Genomic DNA, 18,440 nt, shown 5'->3' on the forward strand with positions numbered 1-18,440 from the left:
GTCTGGGAATCTAATATAAGGGGCATATACTTAGGATAAAGGATCATCATTGAAATGATTTAGCATTAAGAGGAGGAGAAATTACTGCATTCAAAAGGTTGTGAATCTTTGGAATTCTCCACTTACAGAGTCATGGATGATCTCTTGATGCATACATTTAAAGTTGGAATAGTTGGCTTTTTGGTCTTAGGGAACCGTGAATAATGGGGAGTAGGCAAGAACCTGGAATTGAAGCCCAAGATCAGCCACGATCATATTAGATAGTGGAGCAGGCTTGAGGGATCCGACAGTTTACTTCTGCTTGTATTTGTGCGTATCTGAAAACTGTAGTAAATGCCCACAGCTCATTGCAGGATTTCTTAATGATCAGAACAAACAGGCAGAGATATAGCTACATTGATCTTACTCTTGATTTTGATGTTACCATGAAAAAATTCACAAGATTTGTAAAAATAATTACTGATCTTTTCAATGGCTAACTTATAAAATGCATTTGTAAGAGTTAATAAACCAAATTTTAAAGTGAGGTGTAAACCTGTTGGGTGTGATTTTTGCTCTCCCTGGAGGCAGTGAGAAAGAGAAATAAGTGGGTACACTTGCCCTGAAGAAAAGCTTGCCATCAGCCCTCTGCAATTAAGTGCTGAGCAAGAAAGCCGCTGGGTGGCTTACTTCATTTGCCCACAATCAAGGTCGTTAGGTGGTCAATTAATGGCCACCTAAAAGCCTTAATTTTCTATCTACTCAATTACATCAGTAGGAGGGATGGGGGAGAGAAAGGTGGCTAGTTTCCCAACTGAAAAATCAAAGTAATCTCCCTGCTGAGTTTGGGGAGTTGAAATGTCCTCAATATGGGGTCAATAAACAGCACAAATGGGGTAACAAGAGAATAGCCTCTGAAAGCCTTTGTATCTGAGTTCCCTGACCACCCTCTCTCTATGACCTTCACCACATACCAAGATGATGAAAAAAGCTTAGATTTCGAGGGGCAGACTTTAGGACACAGAAGCTGCTGTCCTATTATTGGCCATCCTTCAATGGGCAAATACTTGTTCTCGCTTGCCTCTCAACTCTTAATGAGCTCCTTGGCGAGCAATCTAATGAGTACTCTTGTCATTGGGGTAGATGTAATCATCTTTTAACTCCCAATCTTTGACAAAGAAAGGATCTGCTCATTGTCCAGAATTATAAAGTAATTCACTTTTATTTTTAAAGTGTAAATTACTGAGTAGAATAAGTAGAATAATTTAAGGATTTTAGTCTATACTGGCCAAAAGAAATAAAAATGATCACATTAAGGTGATACGAATGAATGAACTGAACAGGCTGAATAACCTGTTCAGCATCTTACCCGTTCTTGTCTGAAAAATATACAATGCCACGGAGACAGTCATGGGTAAATTGTAAACTTTTGACTTGTTACTAAATGTAAAAAAATTAATTTAGTTTTGGGAAATGAGTTCTAAGTAAGAATGATTTATATAATTCAAATGCATTAACAAATATGTCAAAGTGAAAACCAATAAATTATCAAGTACCTTAATGAAGTCAATGTAGTCATCATATTTTCCTTTAGGAGGTATACAGTAATTTCTGCTGGGGGAGAATGAGTACCTTGGGTTCTCTATTAACTCAGAATTGCAAAAATCTGCCAGAATTGTCATTAGTAGACGTCTGTCCCAGTCATCTGTAACACGGCCTCCATAATTACATTCACCAGTAAGATATGTGATGGCTTCAAATGGAACACTCTCATATTCATTTATAAAGAGCTGTGAACAATACAAACGGAAACACGAAATTATCATGGAGCAAATCCGACACTTTTTGTCACTAAATCTGGAAAGGATTAGAGACTAAAGAATCCAAGCAGATTTAAGGTACCAAATTCAGCAAACAACTGGCAGATCAGATTAGGGTGGATCTTGATGCGTTACTAAATTAGATGAAATTGCTTAAAGCATGAGAAGGGATACCATATAACCTTCAATGTCTTCAAGCTCGGGAAAGGAAAATAAATCTTGGCTCCTTATCTGAATTATAGTACAAATCATTATATGAATGCTAGGAAAGAATAGGACCTAGATTGATTGCCAAAAACAAAATGTGCTAGCCAGAGAAAATGTTATCTCCTAGCAAGAATGTGTGCAAGGACAAATTGACTTTTTATTTAACCAAATAACACATTACTTTTAGGCTCAGAACTTTAATGTAAAATCTTACTTCTATGTTTCGATAAAAAATAAGGGCCAGGGTTAGGTTGGAGAAGGTGAGGTGGGATTAGAAAAGCAGACACACATGTCATGCAATAAAAATTTAATGAGCACAGCAAGTCCTCATTTAAAATTGTGATTGCATTCCTGAAAAATCACAACTTTAAGTTTAATAATTTTAAGTAAAATGCTGTTTTTCATAGGAAACAATGTTAAAATTAGAGTTAGATTCTGTAGGGTTTTTCTTATTATAATAAAAGCAATAAAACAGAATACCATGGAAGTTGAAATACTTTACATTGATACATTTCTGCATTGGTAAATGAAAGAACTTTTAGAATAAATTAAGTTAAAAAATATACAAGATCAATATAGCTTTCCACTTATAGTACCTTTCACTCATTGTCAACTCTGCTTCTGGAACCATCGTTCCCCTTGCCCTCCTGGTCACTGCAGATCATTCCTGTCTTTTAACTTGGGCCTCTTCCCATTCCCACCTCTCCAACTTTCAGCCTCTCTATTTTACTTGTGAGCTCTGTCCTTCTATGGCCCTCTGACCTGCAACCTTTATCTGTCCCTGACCCTCCAACATGTGGCCTCTCTTAATCCCATCTTGTGATCTAGATCCAAAATAGTCTGGAGTTCTGGCATTGTGAAATTGCAGGTCTATTGGTCTAGAAATACCAAACTGGAGCTGTTATAATCTATATTTTTTTTAAATGCTCCTGCTCACTGCTTCCCTCTCCTCAACCCTGGATATCAGCAAGGTACCTGGAGATGGTCTCCCCTTTGAAAAGTTTTTTTTTAATAGTTTTTTTTGCTTGAATAAAAAATTCTTCATAATTTAGTACAATTAAACAAAGAAAGTCAAATTATCATCATTTTATACAGCTCTTAGGATAGTAGGACAGTAATGATGTCACACCATTTATATTTCTTTGCAATTTACTCTAAGAGATTTGCAAGTCTCTAAATGGTGAATCAAGTCTATATGCAAGGCAATCATTATCATGCTTGTGAACTGTGTGTTGTATGATATTATATTTGAAATTGGTATTTGATCCTTCTTTACTTCTTAGCCACTAAGTCATTCAGTGAAGCTTTCTTTTTACCTGCAACTGTCTGATACTGATACGCAGGTCGGACTCATTAAATCCATATGGAATATTCCAGCCAAGAGGACCAAACTTCCTCCTCTCCTGGACAATTGCATGGAAAAAGCAAAGTCCAAAAAGAAGTTTCTCCCAGACCTGATTGAATCAATTAGAAATAGAAGTAAAAATGAGAAATACAATTGAACACAATTTGATCATAAAATTTAACTGTAACAATTTGTACAGCATGAAATCTGAACTGACCATTTCCTTTCCAACGCAGTTATTGAAAAAAGTGGGGTCAGAAATAGGGTCAGTGAGGTACGATTGGAGTAGGTTTAATCGGAGACCAGTGGGAGGTTCGTTAGTCATTTTCACACCATTCTGCAATATAGTCACTGGAAACTAGAACAAAAGAAAAATGGCAAAATAAAATGTCACATGAATCTTGTGTAGAACTGGAAATCCTCAGTTTGTAAACTGATTCTTTTTAGACAATACTGTTGGTATTTAATGTATCTTACATATTAGAAAACAATACTTTCAAAATCACAAAAATCTAATTATCGTTTTATTTTTTATCTGTATTACGTTTGAAATTGGTATTTGTACTTTCTTTGCTTCTTGCATATAGTCACTGAGCCTTTCAGTGAAGCTTTCACGATTGATCAGTTTTCAAACTTTTGTTATCCAAATTTCAAGTCTCAGCAGAGAACATACTTTCTGCCATTGCACTTACTCTAATTAGTTTGCCAAATACCATATGTCATTGTTAGGAAATCAATTAGTCTGCTTTGAAGTAGCTGAAGTCATAGCTGAAGTCCTCAAGACTCTAGAGGACTATAGAGCTGCTCTCTCAACTGAAATAACTAATGGTGAGTTTAATGGTGAGGGTCACCACATCTTAGATGAGGAGCAAGATTAAGAAGGCAGGATATTCATGTTGCACTAAGCTGATATAGGAACTAAACATACGCCATTGGCATCACTCTGCATTGCAAACCAGGTGAATTAACCAAATCCCTCTTAGTGATATAACAATAGCTCTTAGCTTTTGCCTGTTCAATTTTGATACAGAGACTGCAGTGAACAGTTGCAATGATTGGGATATTAAAGCCTCTGCTGGGATTCCTTTCATTGAGGGGGCATGAATTATAGGTTTGGTGGCTTGCCCATCACTATCCAATTGAACTCAAAGCTCACCCCATAACAGAGAGTGGGAAGATACTGAAATTGGCAACCTACTTAACATTCGTAAATAACAAACTAAAGATCCATTAAGCCTGTTATCTTCCTTCCACCCTGCATATGTCACAAAAGCCACTTTTCGAACCTCTCCCTGTGGTTCCAAAACACTCTAGCCCCCTGACTTCTCTCAGACTGGCTTCCTTTATGGGTCTTGCTTGCAGTCCTGCATTATAGAGATAGTTTACTGCAGGAGCTGATAGCCCATCAGATTTGTGAAGCACTCCAAAAACAGGAGATTGGCATGGAATAAGGTATAAAATAAGAAAGCTGAAAGTTGTGATAGTCTATGGGAAAATAATTCACTAAAACAAAAAGTATTGCACGGACACAGTATAGAGAGAAAAGTTTGTTTTGTTAGAAGGGCTCAGTTAAAACACCTGGCGAAAAATGTTTATGGCTCTGGAAAGAATAGGACAGAGATATAATGGGTTTTGAATTTCCCAGATAAAAATCACTTTGCCATTAGTTTGCATTTTTACTATCTTAAAAGTTGTTGTTATACACCTAATAAATCTGTGAATGCTTAACATTCAATATCATTCAATATATATAAAACCAATTCAATATTATATAAATAATAACACATATCCTCCAATATTTCAAACTGTAGACAGTCTATACTCTTAAGTCAAATCATTGAATAAATATTTTATTATCACAAGCATTAACAAAATAAATACAAATGATTTTTTTTGTCAAATTATATTGTAGTATTTAAAACTTATTTTTCATATAAATAAACCTGGATCATATAGTGATTAGGCTGATCAATGTATCAGCAATTCTAGAATTGAATATATCTGCTCCAACATTATCATAGTTTAAAAATTACCTATGTGCTGTATTTGTCACTACACAGCAATATTTCGATATAAGAAATATACAAAAGATAATTTAAGTTATCAACAGTTTTATTATATCATGAAATGCTTTGTCAGTACCTTAGGAGAGGGGTAACTAGTGAGCCAGAGCCTGAAGTCTGGGTGACAGGTGTCAGCGCTGAATTCTTCACAAATCTTTTCCAAAGTTGACATCCAAGACACAGCAAGGTGGCAATTCTGTAGACACACCCAAGTACCATCAAGCATACCTTCTTTAACCATTTTGGCAGCAATTGGGCCTTGTCCCTGACCAAGCGAGATGGACTGGAATTGACTTCGATCCATGTTTTTATCATTTGTTAATTTTAACAAACCTACAAAGATTCATAAGTGGAAGGAAATGGGTTTAGTCTCATAGTTTGTTTAAATGCAAAGTAAAGCTAAAAGTTCAGCTCTAGATTCTAACTTGTGCGGTAGAAGAGACAAATGCTGAACAAAAGGGGACTATTGTACGATAAAATTCTGATGGCAGTTGTGGGAAAGGAGCACAAGATATACATTTCATGAATTAAGTGCAATTCCTTTTGAAAACTGTATGATGACAGTATATTATTTGTTTAAAAGTTGAATACACACACACACAAAAGAATAGTTTCTATGTATTAAAATTAACAAAAAACAACAGGAGTTATATATCAGGTCCACTCACTTGCCATTGGATCAGCCCCTGGAGAGAGTATAAACAAAAGAGGTATTGCGGCGTTGGAATCTGCATAACTCTTCGCTAAATCAAATGGAGGTGGCTCCACAAACCTCTTCCCGAGCTTTTCAACAACAAAATTTGCCACAGCTGGGATGATCTGAAGGATAGAATAATTTTTTTTAAGAAAGATGCCCTAATAATTTTATTAGCACCCCCTAAATTTTTTTAAATGGTTTGTCTCACAGATATCAAGGCGCTTATGTGTAACATTTTCAGCAGACAATTATAAAAATGAAACAAGAAGATTAAATTTCCTCAAACTTTGGCTAAGTACCAATTTCAGGAACTTTCATGGAGGGTTACTTTCTGCAAGCTCTATCAAGTTTTATTGCAAAATTTTATGATACTCACTCAATTAACTATGAACAATTCTTTCACTGAGCCACTCTTGCACCATTTTGCACCAACAGTGGAAGTTTTGCTAGACTTTCTGGGGTTACTGTCACCTGTGCCATATTTAAAATCCAGTTGAAATGCTGTAAGTCAGGTTGTAAAGAATTGTACCAAAGATGGACAATAGAGACAAGTTAGCATCCCACTTTGCTGACAAGCACTTGGAGGTCTCATGGAGATGAAGGTGGACGGAAGCACCATTGTCTTTTTTCAGGACTGCCAGAGGAAACCACAGCACCAGGACCCCTCAGTCTAGTCTTAAGCTGCCACCCAACTCAGCATGATGTCCAGGTCCAAAGGAATACCCACCAATGTATGAAGAAGGTTAATGATCTTTTGTGCTCCATAAGAGTAATTGCCAATATCTACTGTCTGTAATCTCACACTAACTCTGACTGTGCCAATGTACACACCTCCCGTAAGACCATAATAAATAGAAATAGGAGTAGGCTGTTTGACCCCTCGAGCCTGCTCCACCATTCAATGGGGCCATGTCTAATCCAACATTCCCCATACTCACTTTCCTACCTTTTACCTGTAACTCTTGACTTTCCTACTGATCAAAAATCTAGCTCAACTTTAACTATACACAATGACTGTGACTCCTCAGCTTTCTGTGGCAAGGATTTCCAAAGTCTCACAACTCTCTGAGAGAAGAAATGCTTTCTCATTTCGCTCTTAAATTGGTCCCTTTATTCTGAGACTATGCCCTCTGGTCCCAAACTCTTACATGAGGAGAAACATCCTCTCAGCATTTACCCTATTAAGCCACCTAAGGATCCTACATGTGCCAATGAAATCCCCACTCATTCTTTTAAACTTCAGTGAGCAGAGTCCTAGCATGTTTAAACTTTGCTCATGAGACAATCCCTAAGTGCCAGGGATCATCCAAAAGAGTGTTCTCTAAACTGCCTCCAATGAAATATCTTTCCTTACATGAGGGGATCAAAACTGCTCAAAGTATTAGAGATGTGGTCTCATCAGCACCTTGAAAGGTTGCAGTAAGGCTTCCCTATTCTTATACTCCAACTTCCTCAAAATAAGGGCCAACATTCCCTTAGACTACCTGATCAACTGCTGCAGCTGTGTCCTAGCTTTTTGTGTTTCGTGCACAAGTATCCCAAGTCTCTTTGTTTGCAGTTTTCTGCAGTTCTATTAATCTTTTGTTCTCCCTTCCAAAATGAACTTTGCATTTTCCCATATTATACTTCATTTACCAACTTTTTGCCCACTTACCTACACTATCAATGTCTCTCTGTTTATATCTCTCTCATACACTGCTTTCCACTTATTTTCACACAGTCTGCAAATTTGACTTCAGTACATTTACTTCCTTCCTCCAAGTCATTAATATATATTACAAACAGTTGCGGACCCAACAGTGATCCGTGTGGAACCCCACTGGTCACAATCACCAACCTGAAAAACAACCATTATCCTCACTTGCTGTTTCCTGCTCATTAGCCATTTCTCTTTTCATGCCAGCATACTGGCTTCAACACTGTGTGCTTTTATGACTAAACCTTGTGTGAGATATCTTGTTGAAGGCCATCTGGAAGTCCAAATACAACACATTTACTGGTCCCCCTCTAACCACAGTGCTTGAGAATTCCTCAAAAAACTTCCAGCAAGCATCATGTTCTACCATACCCACTGTTGTACAACATCATCCCCCAACCACTCTTACCCACCACATCGTCCCAAATACTAACGATGCAAGTCCTCTGCGCTTCCTACTCATGAACAACTCTCTGCCTTTCCTCCACCTGCACCTAACACTATTGCTGTGCCGCCGACTTTCATCTTACTCAATTCCTGCCTTTGACTCATTGCAGAAGAAAATAGCCAACAATTGGGGAGAGAGGACCAGTATGATTGGTGGGATGCTTGTCATTGGGGGAGGTTGGGCAAGATGGATGCCTAGGGAAGATGATGGTGAGCTGCAACTACTAGCTTCTGACTTCCATGTTGGGAATTAGGGCTGTCTAATTTCTCTCTGCTTAGGAAAACTCCATTTAAATAAAGCAAGATTAATAAGCTATTAATACAAGAGAGTTACAGTTTACGCCACAAGATTCTCAGACAATTTTTGTTAATGTCAAGAATCTCATTTTCTATATTCGCTGTTTTCTCACAACTGTTTTGCCAGTGCCCATGCCATTCAGAGGCTGAGAAAACTTTGTCCAGTGCAATAGCAAGATAAACCCAGTTCCTTCTTTGTACCTGAAAATTCAGTCACTGAAAATAATTGTTGCCTCTCCCTGATTAAATAGGCTATGCAATTTGAAGTTACAACAATTTGATCACATGTCAAATAATTCTGTACCTGGTAAAACTAAACTGAAAAAAACTGAACAAAAAAGAAGCTGTAGTGCATTGTTCCACCAACTCTTTTCCAAATAGATTCCATATTATTTCATGCAATCAAAAAAACTTTTAACTGAAGACAGTCCACTAAAGAAATGAATCATAGAATTCCTACAAGTGCAGGAAGAAGCCACTTAAGTCTGCACCATCCCTCGAAAAGCATCCCACCCAGACCGAGTCCCCCATCCTATCCATATAACCCCACATTTACCAGAGCAAACCCATTGAGCCTACACATTCCTAAACACTGAGGGGAATTTAGCCAATGGCCAATCCACATCTTTGGGAGGAAGCCAGAGCACCTAGTTCAGACCCACACAAGCGCGGGGAGAATGTGCAGACTCCACACAGTCACCCAGACTGTCATCGGACATAGAAGACATTAAAGAGTGCAAATTAAAGAAGTTTTATCTAAAACAACTGTCTGATGAGAAAAGGAAGCCAGATTTTAATAAAAATGCACATCTCAAAGTACAGAAGTAAAATCAGATCCACTTGCATATTCTTTGGGCACTCAGTTCTGCTAGATAAAAGTACAATTACCAGGAGCACAGTTAATTTAGGATAAATTTAGAATTACCAAGTAATTTTGAAAGTTAGGTGATTTAGTTGAGTTTCTGTGAGAAGTTGATTTGTTTTGAATTATCTAGCTTGATTCTATTTCAACACTCTCTAAGTAGCCTTCGACAAGAAATGTGCAATTTTAGCTTATCAAGTTTTGTAACCACCTAAACTTATAATCAAAATTGAAACTCCAGCACACCATTGAAAAAAAGTACTATATTGTCAAAGACAATATCTTTAATAAAAATTGTTAACCTGAAGCCCTTTTTCTTTGTAATTTTTGTGGCAACTGTAGCCCTGGACTAGGAACCAAGAGTCAATAATGGTAAAAAATTGATTTTGATTGAATGGTAGGAATGGATTAGCAATTGTGGAATCAATGGAAGGAAAACCAAATAATTCAAACAACTGGCAGCTGATCCACCATCAGTTAACTTGCAATTCCATTGAAACTGAATTTGACCCTGTATGTGTAATTCCATACTGCAAATTGAAAAACTGATAAACTGGTACTACTAAAAACAAACATGAAAATTACATGATTGTCACAGAAATCAGATTGTTTAGCAGCTTCTGGAACATGAAATTGCCACCACTATTCAATCTGGCTCTTACAGAGTTATAAAGGCCCTTAATTCCTTTACGGCATCAGAAAATAGGAATAAATGCTGACTTGTTATTTTTGACCATGTCCAAAGGAAAAGGAAAATGGATATTAAAGATTCCATATCAATAAACCAGAAGGTACAGTCAAAATTCCTTACCCAGTACTGCTAAAGAAAAAGCTAGTGTAAATATTAATTTTGGTGCAACAGAACTGCCACTACTCATCTCATTTCAAAGTAATTTATTACTTGGAGATGTTTTGATTGGTGCAGGTGCTGTAAGTGAGACCTTATGTTGTAAAATTTAAAAAAGTGGAATATAACAGAAAAAAAATGCAGCAGTTAAAGACATTAAAGCAGTTAACGTTTGTTCAAGTAATCAAAAACTAAGAATGCATTTTATTATTGAAAAATGAGGACTTATTCGTCTTTACCTTATCTGGCCTAAGTGCCCTGAGAATGATCATCTTCTGAAGTTCATTGATTTTGTGATCCCAAGGTTGTGGCAAAGAAACAATGTGTGGGTCTTTACTTTCATAAATCTTGCGCCATTCTCCAGAGGACTTGGCGAAATGATCCCTAATTGGAAAATGGGAAAATTGTTAAACTTTCAGTTTTACATCTTGCTATTTCAGGGTGTTACTGCTTTGTCACTGTCACATAAAATAAGAATCAAACTTTGCAAAGCTAATGACATTTTTGAGTTTTTGAACTTTATATTCATATGAATGTAACAAATGTCTATTCATAATTTCAGTTGAAGAAAGGAAAAATATGCAAATATGCAGAATACTTTTAGTCAAAGGTTAATAAGTTATCAATATTAGGCAAGTCAAATCTTCAAATGGGTAATCAACAGACTAAGGGAGTATTTCTCTGCCTGTATACTCATGATGGTGCTTAAAAGTTTCAATTAATTAAATAATAATTAATGCTACTTTCCTTATAAACTAATGTTGAGCTTGATCATTTATGGCTGTTTAATATGTTGACAACAGCATGCATTCAAGCAAAAAGGAAAAAGTAGTAGTGCCTGAACTAATCTGAGAGAAAATCATTTTGCCATGGCTACAAGGACCTAGAACAAAATATGATTGATATGTACTGAAAACTGATGGATGTCGCTCCTGACAATTTCCAACACCTTACCTGTACTCTTATCTTCAACATTAGCAAAGCTTCCTGAAGCATGCATGACAGAACATGGCAAACAATTGTAAACACAATGTGTAGCTATCCCTCACTCCCTGACCATCACCGACAAGACCATCACTGGGAGCCAATAAATGTAATTTAGAATATTCAAAAATGAATAAGGTTTTGCTAATATTGGGTTGTACTCAATACTTTAATGTAGACAGTCATTCATACAGCCTTATGTACCTTTTGAAAAATTAGGTTCTGATGCTTGGATTAGTCTGAAAGGTCTTGTAAAACAGTTCAACCAAATTGCTGCATAATCCGTGCATGCTGTGCTCTGCATAATTGCATCAAGCAAACAGGGGAAGGAAGCTTAAGAATGAGGAAAGTGGTAGAAGAGTCTTCCAGGAAGAAGATGAGGACATTAAGCAGGAGGACATCACCTTTGCATGATAGAGTGCAGTAGCATCAAGCACAACCAGTCAAAGAGGACTTAACTGACTCCCAGCTCCGGTAGATGTGAGTTGGATGCAGTGACTACTCATTGACTGTAAATTTGTTCCTGTTTGAAAGGTCAGCAATCCCTGTTCTTAGAAGCAACTACAGCTTGTGTATGCTTGTTTTGTTTGTGATTTTATTTGCATTCACTAAATAAAAGTGAATGTTTTGAACCACTTGAAGGCTTTCCTGTAAGTGATAGTCCCACATTGAATAATGAGGAAATTGCTAGTTTGTACTCAATTTGGATAAAGAGTATCACTGCCTCAGACAGGGTTGTAAGATGGGAGGAGGACATGTCGCTTAATACTTAAATAGCAATAGATGGAAGATTGTGCACTTATATGTGCAATGGTGTATCAGCCATGCCACCTAAGCGCCCTGAGAAGCATTGGTTTGTAGTTTCTCTTTCACTACATGCACACTGAAGTACAATTCTAGACTGCAGTCCAACAACATACATTAACTACAAATCTCTGTTTCCTGTCACACAATTAATTTTGTATCCATGTCACTACTGCTTCCCATGGCTTTGCTAAACTCAAATTATCTCAAGTCTGCATAGTTTTAACAAGGAGCCTTTTCTCCTGTTGCAGAACAATCCCACTCACTTGTGCTTTCCTTGTTCCCATCACATGGGTCCTATGGTTGTAATATGACACCACTAAGACCTAATAGGTGCAGTCCTGTTTGCAGCTGCATAAAATAGAGAGCATGGAATACAGTCCCACTCTGTGCTTGCACCAGAATTGCCAGGGAATTGTACCCCAGTCCTTCACCCAAAGGCAACAAGTTTAGGTGTCTTAACATTAGTCACATCAACCCTCTCTGTAACTTCACCACACTTCTCCAGCATGTTATTTAAACTGAATTGTTCTTCACAAATAACTTGTCTTTGCCAAAATGGTGATTCATTACTTACTGAATTATTGTTCAAACAAGTTTCCTCATTAATGAAGGAGCGTCGCTCCGAAAGCTGGTGTGCTTCCAATTAAACCTGTTGGACTATAATCTGGTGTTGTGTGATTTTTAACTTTGTACACCCCAGTCCAACACCGGCATCTCCGAATCATGCTTATAATTACAGATATTGCGTTACTATTTGGTTAAGCACCAGTAACTTTGTTTCTCACTTAAAATACATGAGAATAAAGCCTAAAGATTGTACAGTTTTGAACAAATTAAATTTTGTTTGACAAAGTTAGAAAACTACAGAAAGTAGAATATATACACAAAATATACTCTACTATTCAGAAATAACATGAGATAACAATGGAAAGCAATCAAATTATGGTCAAAGACCCCAGATGGCATATCAAATGTAGACGTGGTCATAACAGGTCAAATGGATTTCTCAGTAACAAAGCCCTCTTCCCTCCCACCAAGATGTGAGTGACACTGTCCTTCACCAAATCATAATAAAACTCCTCAGATGCTGCCTGAACTGCTGTGCTCTTCCAGTACCACTAATCCAGAACATAATAAAACTTTGTCCACTTTACAAGACATTCCAGTTCTTTACTTTTGAAGATCTACCTTCACAACTGTCTCACAAACTGTTCTGTCATGGGACACATCAACGAGACTAACATTCTAGTAGTTCAGTCTCTTTCCTTGGACTGTTTCTCCCTGGATTCATGAGATTACACTCCAACACCTATTCATACCACAGTTCCAGCTCTTTTGTAGATAGCTAGCTTCACTAAACTGACAGTACTCCTGGGTTTCTCCAAGTTCCAGTATTTCACAGCTGAACCAAACAAATATCATATGTGGGCTTCCTTCATCACTACTCTCAAATTAACTGAATAATTAATGGCTTCCAGAACTTCTTTGAGACTCAAATCTTAGTTGTGACTAATGCTTCCCATGACTTTGCTAAACTCTAATTATCTCAAGTCTGCATAGTTTTAAAAAGGAGCCTTTTCTCCTGTTGCAGAACAATCCCACTCACTTGTGCTTTCCTTGTTCCCATCACATGGGTCCTATGGTTGTAATATGACACCACTAAGACCTAATAGGTGCAGTCCTGTTTGCAGCTGCATAAAATGGAGAGCATGGAAAACAGTCCCACTCTGTGCTTGCACCAGAATTGCCAGGGAATTGTACCCCTGGTCCTTCACCCAAAGGCAACAAGTTTAGGTGTCTTAACATCAACATTAGTCACATCAACCCTCTCTGTAACTTCACCACACTTCTCCAGCATGTTATTTAAACTGAATTGTTCTTCACAAATAACTTGTCTTTGCCAAAATGGTGATTCATTACTTACTGAATTATTGTTCAAACAAGTTTCCTCATTAATGAGGTTAATATTTTTTGTTCTTGATTTAAAATTTTGTTGGTTCTGTGGATTGTAATTCTGGTTAGACATTCTTATTATCAAGTCTACTGACACATTAAGCTCTATTCCACTTTATCCCTAGTTATTCCAACATCACTGATGAAGGAAGCTTTATTTTTATTTGTCCATTGTAGAAGCAGTAACTTACATTTATCATAATTTCAAAAACAAACAGGACAATAAGAAAACCTGTAAAAGTCACAGAAAATAAAGAAGTAGAACATGCAGATGACATTGCACACAGTTCTGGTCACCACACTACCAGAAGGATGTGGGTGCTTAGGAGAGGGTACAGAAAAGGTTGACCAGGATGTTGCTTGGTATGGAGGATTTTTGCTATGAAGAAAGGTTGTCTAGACTGGGTTTGTTTTCACTGGAATCGAGAAGGTTGAAAGGCAACCCTAATAGAACTTTATAAGATTGTGAATGCCATGGATAGAGTCAAAAGTATGAGGTTTTTTCTCGGGGTGGGTGGGTCAATTACTAGGGTTACAGGTTCAATGTGTGGGAGGTTTAAAAGAGATGTGCGAGGCAAATTTTTCACACAAAGGGTAGTGAGTGCCTGGAACACGCTGCCAGAGGAGGTGGTGGAAGCAGGCACAATAGCAGCATTCAAGAAGCACCTGGACAAATATTTGAATAAGAAGAGAATAGAGAGATACGGATATTGGAAGTGAAGACAGTTTTAGTATGGAAGAACAAAATGTGCCAGTGCAGGCTTGGAGGGCCAAAGGCCCTGATCCTGTGCTGTATTGCTCTTTGTTCTCTTTGTTCTTTGACAAGCAAAATTAGAGGAGGAAAGAAAGAATGACAACAGTGATAAAGGGAAATTCAGTTACAGGAATAGAAAAACACAGATATTAATTACTATTTCCAGTGAACACCACCACATGAGATCAGCTAGTTTGATAGTTTTAAAATTTATTTTGTGTTCTCATTGGGGAGCCTGCACATCTTAGGTTTCAATGTATCAGACAAAAAAAAATGAACATTATAGTCGACGAATCAGAATTATAGTTGCCATAAGCAGTGATTAAAATGTCTTGTCAATCAGGGATGGCAGTCCTAATCAAAGTGAAACACAGCTGCATCTTTCCTTGATTGTCCAAGGTTTGGTTGAAGCATGGAGAGAGAAAAAAATGTAGGTAGTAAATGCATGAGTAACGAAGACTGTTGGTGTTTGGCTGTAGCATGCAGGGTGAGATCTTCAAGAGAGGGCAGAAGAGTACGGCAAATCTTGTATGTATATGTTTTGATGTTGTACCTCCATAGATTAACATTTCTGATCTCTGTAGAGGCTGATAACTTTTAAAAAGAAATGTAAATGTACTGTTAACAATAGAAATGATGACAGAACAAGATTTCACGTCTTAAAAGTTTTATAACAACAAAAAGTTAAAAGCACTATTACTAAACACTATCATTGTATGCGAATTACATTTTAAAGTAAAGAACAGAAAGATTACCACAAGCCAAAAAAATACACTTCAAAGGAACACTTTCTGCCCTGAAAATACTGAAGGCAAATAGTCAGGGCATGTCCAGGATTTGAAGCCAGGACCTCTCACATGCCAGTTCAGTACAAGCTCTAAGCCAGAATCATAACCCTTGACCAATGAGCCATTGGTTTATCTATATAGTGTATGCATTTTTAAAACAAAATGCTTGGTGTTAAGGTTCAATGGGCTTACATTTCTCCATAAAGTGGAGAATGGGATGAACCTCATACAGGAGGAGAAAGACTGGGTAACAGCAGTTAAATTGTAATAGATAATTATAATAAATACATCTTCAATTGTATAACTTCTATACAAAGGAAAACAATATTATATTTTGTTATATTTTGAAAGTATCTGTGAAAGTTTTATAACATTTAATGAGGGGGCCTAAGAACTCCAGATTTTTCTGAAAAACTATTCTAGCTTTGATTTTTAAAAGTTATTTCCTTGTACTTTTAATCTGATATAATATGGTTATTTAAAACTGGTGAGAAGAAAATAACCAGCCTGTAATTATGTTGGCAGACTGGCAAAAAGCTAACTATTACCTTAGTCCTTGTAAGCTTGGTAGATCACTTGCACGACAGATCTCATCCCAGCTCTTGTCTTGCAGCCAGGATGGATCAGGGTTTGCTAATTTGTTCTGCAATCCTACTCCCCCTGTTAGCAGGAACATAAATTCGTGATAATTGATGTCGTGTCTTGCCCTGGATGTAAAGGTGGAAAATAAATGATTAATTTAAGTAATTCAAAGGTTGCTTGAGAGTTTAAAGCGAAAGATTTCCTTCTTTCATTTCAGTATGGTAAGGACAGAACAGAAAATGTAATGATAAAAGTTATCTAAAATGGCAGAAATATACCACTTCAGCTTATGGCTCACTGTCTGGTAAATTCCAGTTCACAATGAACACTGGAAGTCAATGTGAATGTTACAAAAATGGAATCACAAAATACTGAAACCATAGGTTTTCTTTAAATTTGTTTATGAGATATAGACTTTGATTAGATTAGATTAGTTACAGTGTGGAAACAGGCCCTTCGGCCCAACAAGTCCACACTGACCCGCAACCCACCCAGACCCATTTACCTACATTTACCCCTTCACCTAACACTACGAGCAATTTAGCTTGGCCAATTTACCTAACCTGAACATTTTTTGGACTGTGGGAGGAAACCGGAGTACCCAGAGGAAACCCACGCAGACACGGGGAGAATGTGCAAACTCCACACAGTCAGTTGCCTGAGGCAGGAATTGAACCCGGGTCCCTGGCACTGTGGGCAGCAGTGCTAACCACTGTGCCCGTGCTGTCTGGTCCAATATTTATTGGCTATCCCTAATTGCCCAGAGGGTATTTAAGTGTCAACTGCATAACTGTGGGCCTGGAGTCACATGTAGGCCTGATCAAATAAGGATGGCAGATTTACTTTCCGAAAGGATATGAGTGAACTGGATGGGTTTTAATAACAACTGGCAGTGCTCACCATTAGACTTGCTTTTTATGACAGATTTTTATGCATTTCAAATGTCACCATCTGTCATGGAGGGATTTGAATCAATGTCCTCAGAAAATTAGCCTGGGGTTCTGGATGACTCGTCTAGTGATAATACCACGACATCACTGCCCAGGCACCCCCTTCAGTGAAGTTACTTTCACTGAAATGCATTATTATTGTACACTAATGTACACTTATTTCATACTTTGAAATTTATGCAAAATATAATCAAACAGGAAAGGTTGCATGTGCATTGTGCTTGGGTTTCATTCCTATTTTCAGGAAACGTTTGCCAAACTAGTCAAATGTGATGTCATAAGATGATTGAGGTTTGATACTAATTGAGAGATAAGGACTAATGTGACAAAAGGAGCCTGAGAAGAATGGATATTATAACAACAATTACAATCAGTAGATCACTGAAAGTATTTAAAGAGGAGGCAGATAGATTTTTTGACATACCAGTGGTGAGTTGAGGACAATGGGGAGCTGGCATGAAAGAGGACTTAAGGCCTGGGCAAAGCAGACATGATCTAATTAGCGAGGCAGGCAGGCTTGAGGAGCTGAATGGCTGACCACCCTCCCTACCCTATGTTCTTACGTTCTTACAAGTTTGATTGTAAGGCATCTTGTAACCATCACTGAGCATACCTCCAAATGACCATTGTCCTGATGTTAGAATTATCTCTCCAGGAATTTATCCAATCATTTTTGGAATGACAGAGCTGTGCCAGAAACAGTAAACCACAAATATACACAAGACATTTTCTGGATCATATTATATAAATAAAACAGAGTGCTAGAGAAGCTCAGCAGTTTTGGCAACATCTATGGGGAGAGAAAAAGTTAGTGTTTTGAGTCCAATCTGACTCCTCATATTACTGAATTCCTTGTGACCTACCAAGGCAATGAAATTATTCTGTCTTGTTGTTTTGTCTGCAGCTTTTGCCATGTTGGAGCTTGGCATCTTCTTTGGACACTTCTCCACTGTCTGACAGCTGGGTGACATTGTAGTTGCTTGTAATAGAATCATAGAATCCCTACATTGTGGAAGCAGGCCATTCAGTCCATCAGGTCCAAACCAACCCTCCAAAGAACATCCCACCCAGACCACCATCCCTACCCTATCCCTGTAACTCTGCATACCCCATGGATGATACACCTAGCCAGCACATCCTTGGACACTATGAACAATTTAGCATGGCCATTAACTTAACATGCATCTCTTTGGACTGTGGGAGGAAACCAAACACAGACTCGAGGAAATCATGCAAACTCTAAACAGCCACCCGAGGCTGGAATTGGATCCGGGTCCCTGGTGCTGTGAGGAGCAGTGCTAACCACTAAGCCACTGTGCTGTCCCTTGTTGTTTTGTCTATCCACAGATCCAACTCAAATTA

General features: G+C 37.7%; 1 protein-coding gene across 2 annotated transcripts in view; it reads right to left on the reverse strand.

Moving 5' to 3' along the window:
* dnah12 (dynein, axonemal, heavy chain 12) overlaps positions 1-18,440 on the reverse strand; it is a 284,710-nt gene that overhangs the window by 31,632 nt on the left and 234,638 nt on the right. For both annotated transcript variants that reach the window (XM_043708118.2, XM_087994328.1), the window contains 7 exons: positions 16,095-16,253; positions 10,500-10,644; positions 6,083-6,233; positions 5,494-5,747; positions 3,569-3,709; positions 3,323-3,460; positions 1,536-1,769 (listed from right to left, as the gene is read on the reverse strand). In XM_043708118.2, the coding sequence (XP_043564053.1) occupies positions 1,536-1,769; positions 3,323-3,460; positions 3,569-3,709; positions 5,494-5,747; positions 6,083-6,233; positions 10,500-10,644; positions 16,095-16,253 (1,222 nt within the window). The remainder of the gene's footprint in view (positions 1-1,535; positions 1,770-3,322; positions 3,461-3,568; positions 3,710-5,493; positions 5,748-6,082; positions 6,234-10,499; positions 10,645-16,094; positions 16,254-18,440) is intronic.

The sequence above is a fragment of the Chiloscyllium plagiosum genome, unplaced genomic scaffold (assembly GCF_037043375.1).
Source record: "Chiloscyllium plagiosum isolate Xiang-an unplaced genomic scaffold, Cpla_swu_hap1 HiC_scaffold_14, whole genome shotgun sequence".
NCBI lineage: Eukaryota > Metazoa > Chordata > Chondrichthyes > Orectolobiformes > Hemiscylliidae > Chiloscyllium > Chiloscyllium plagiosum.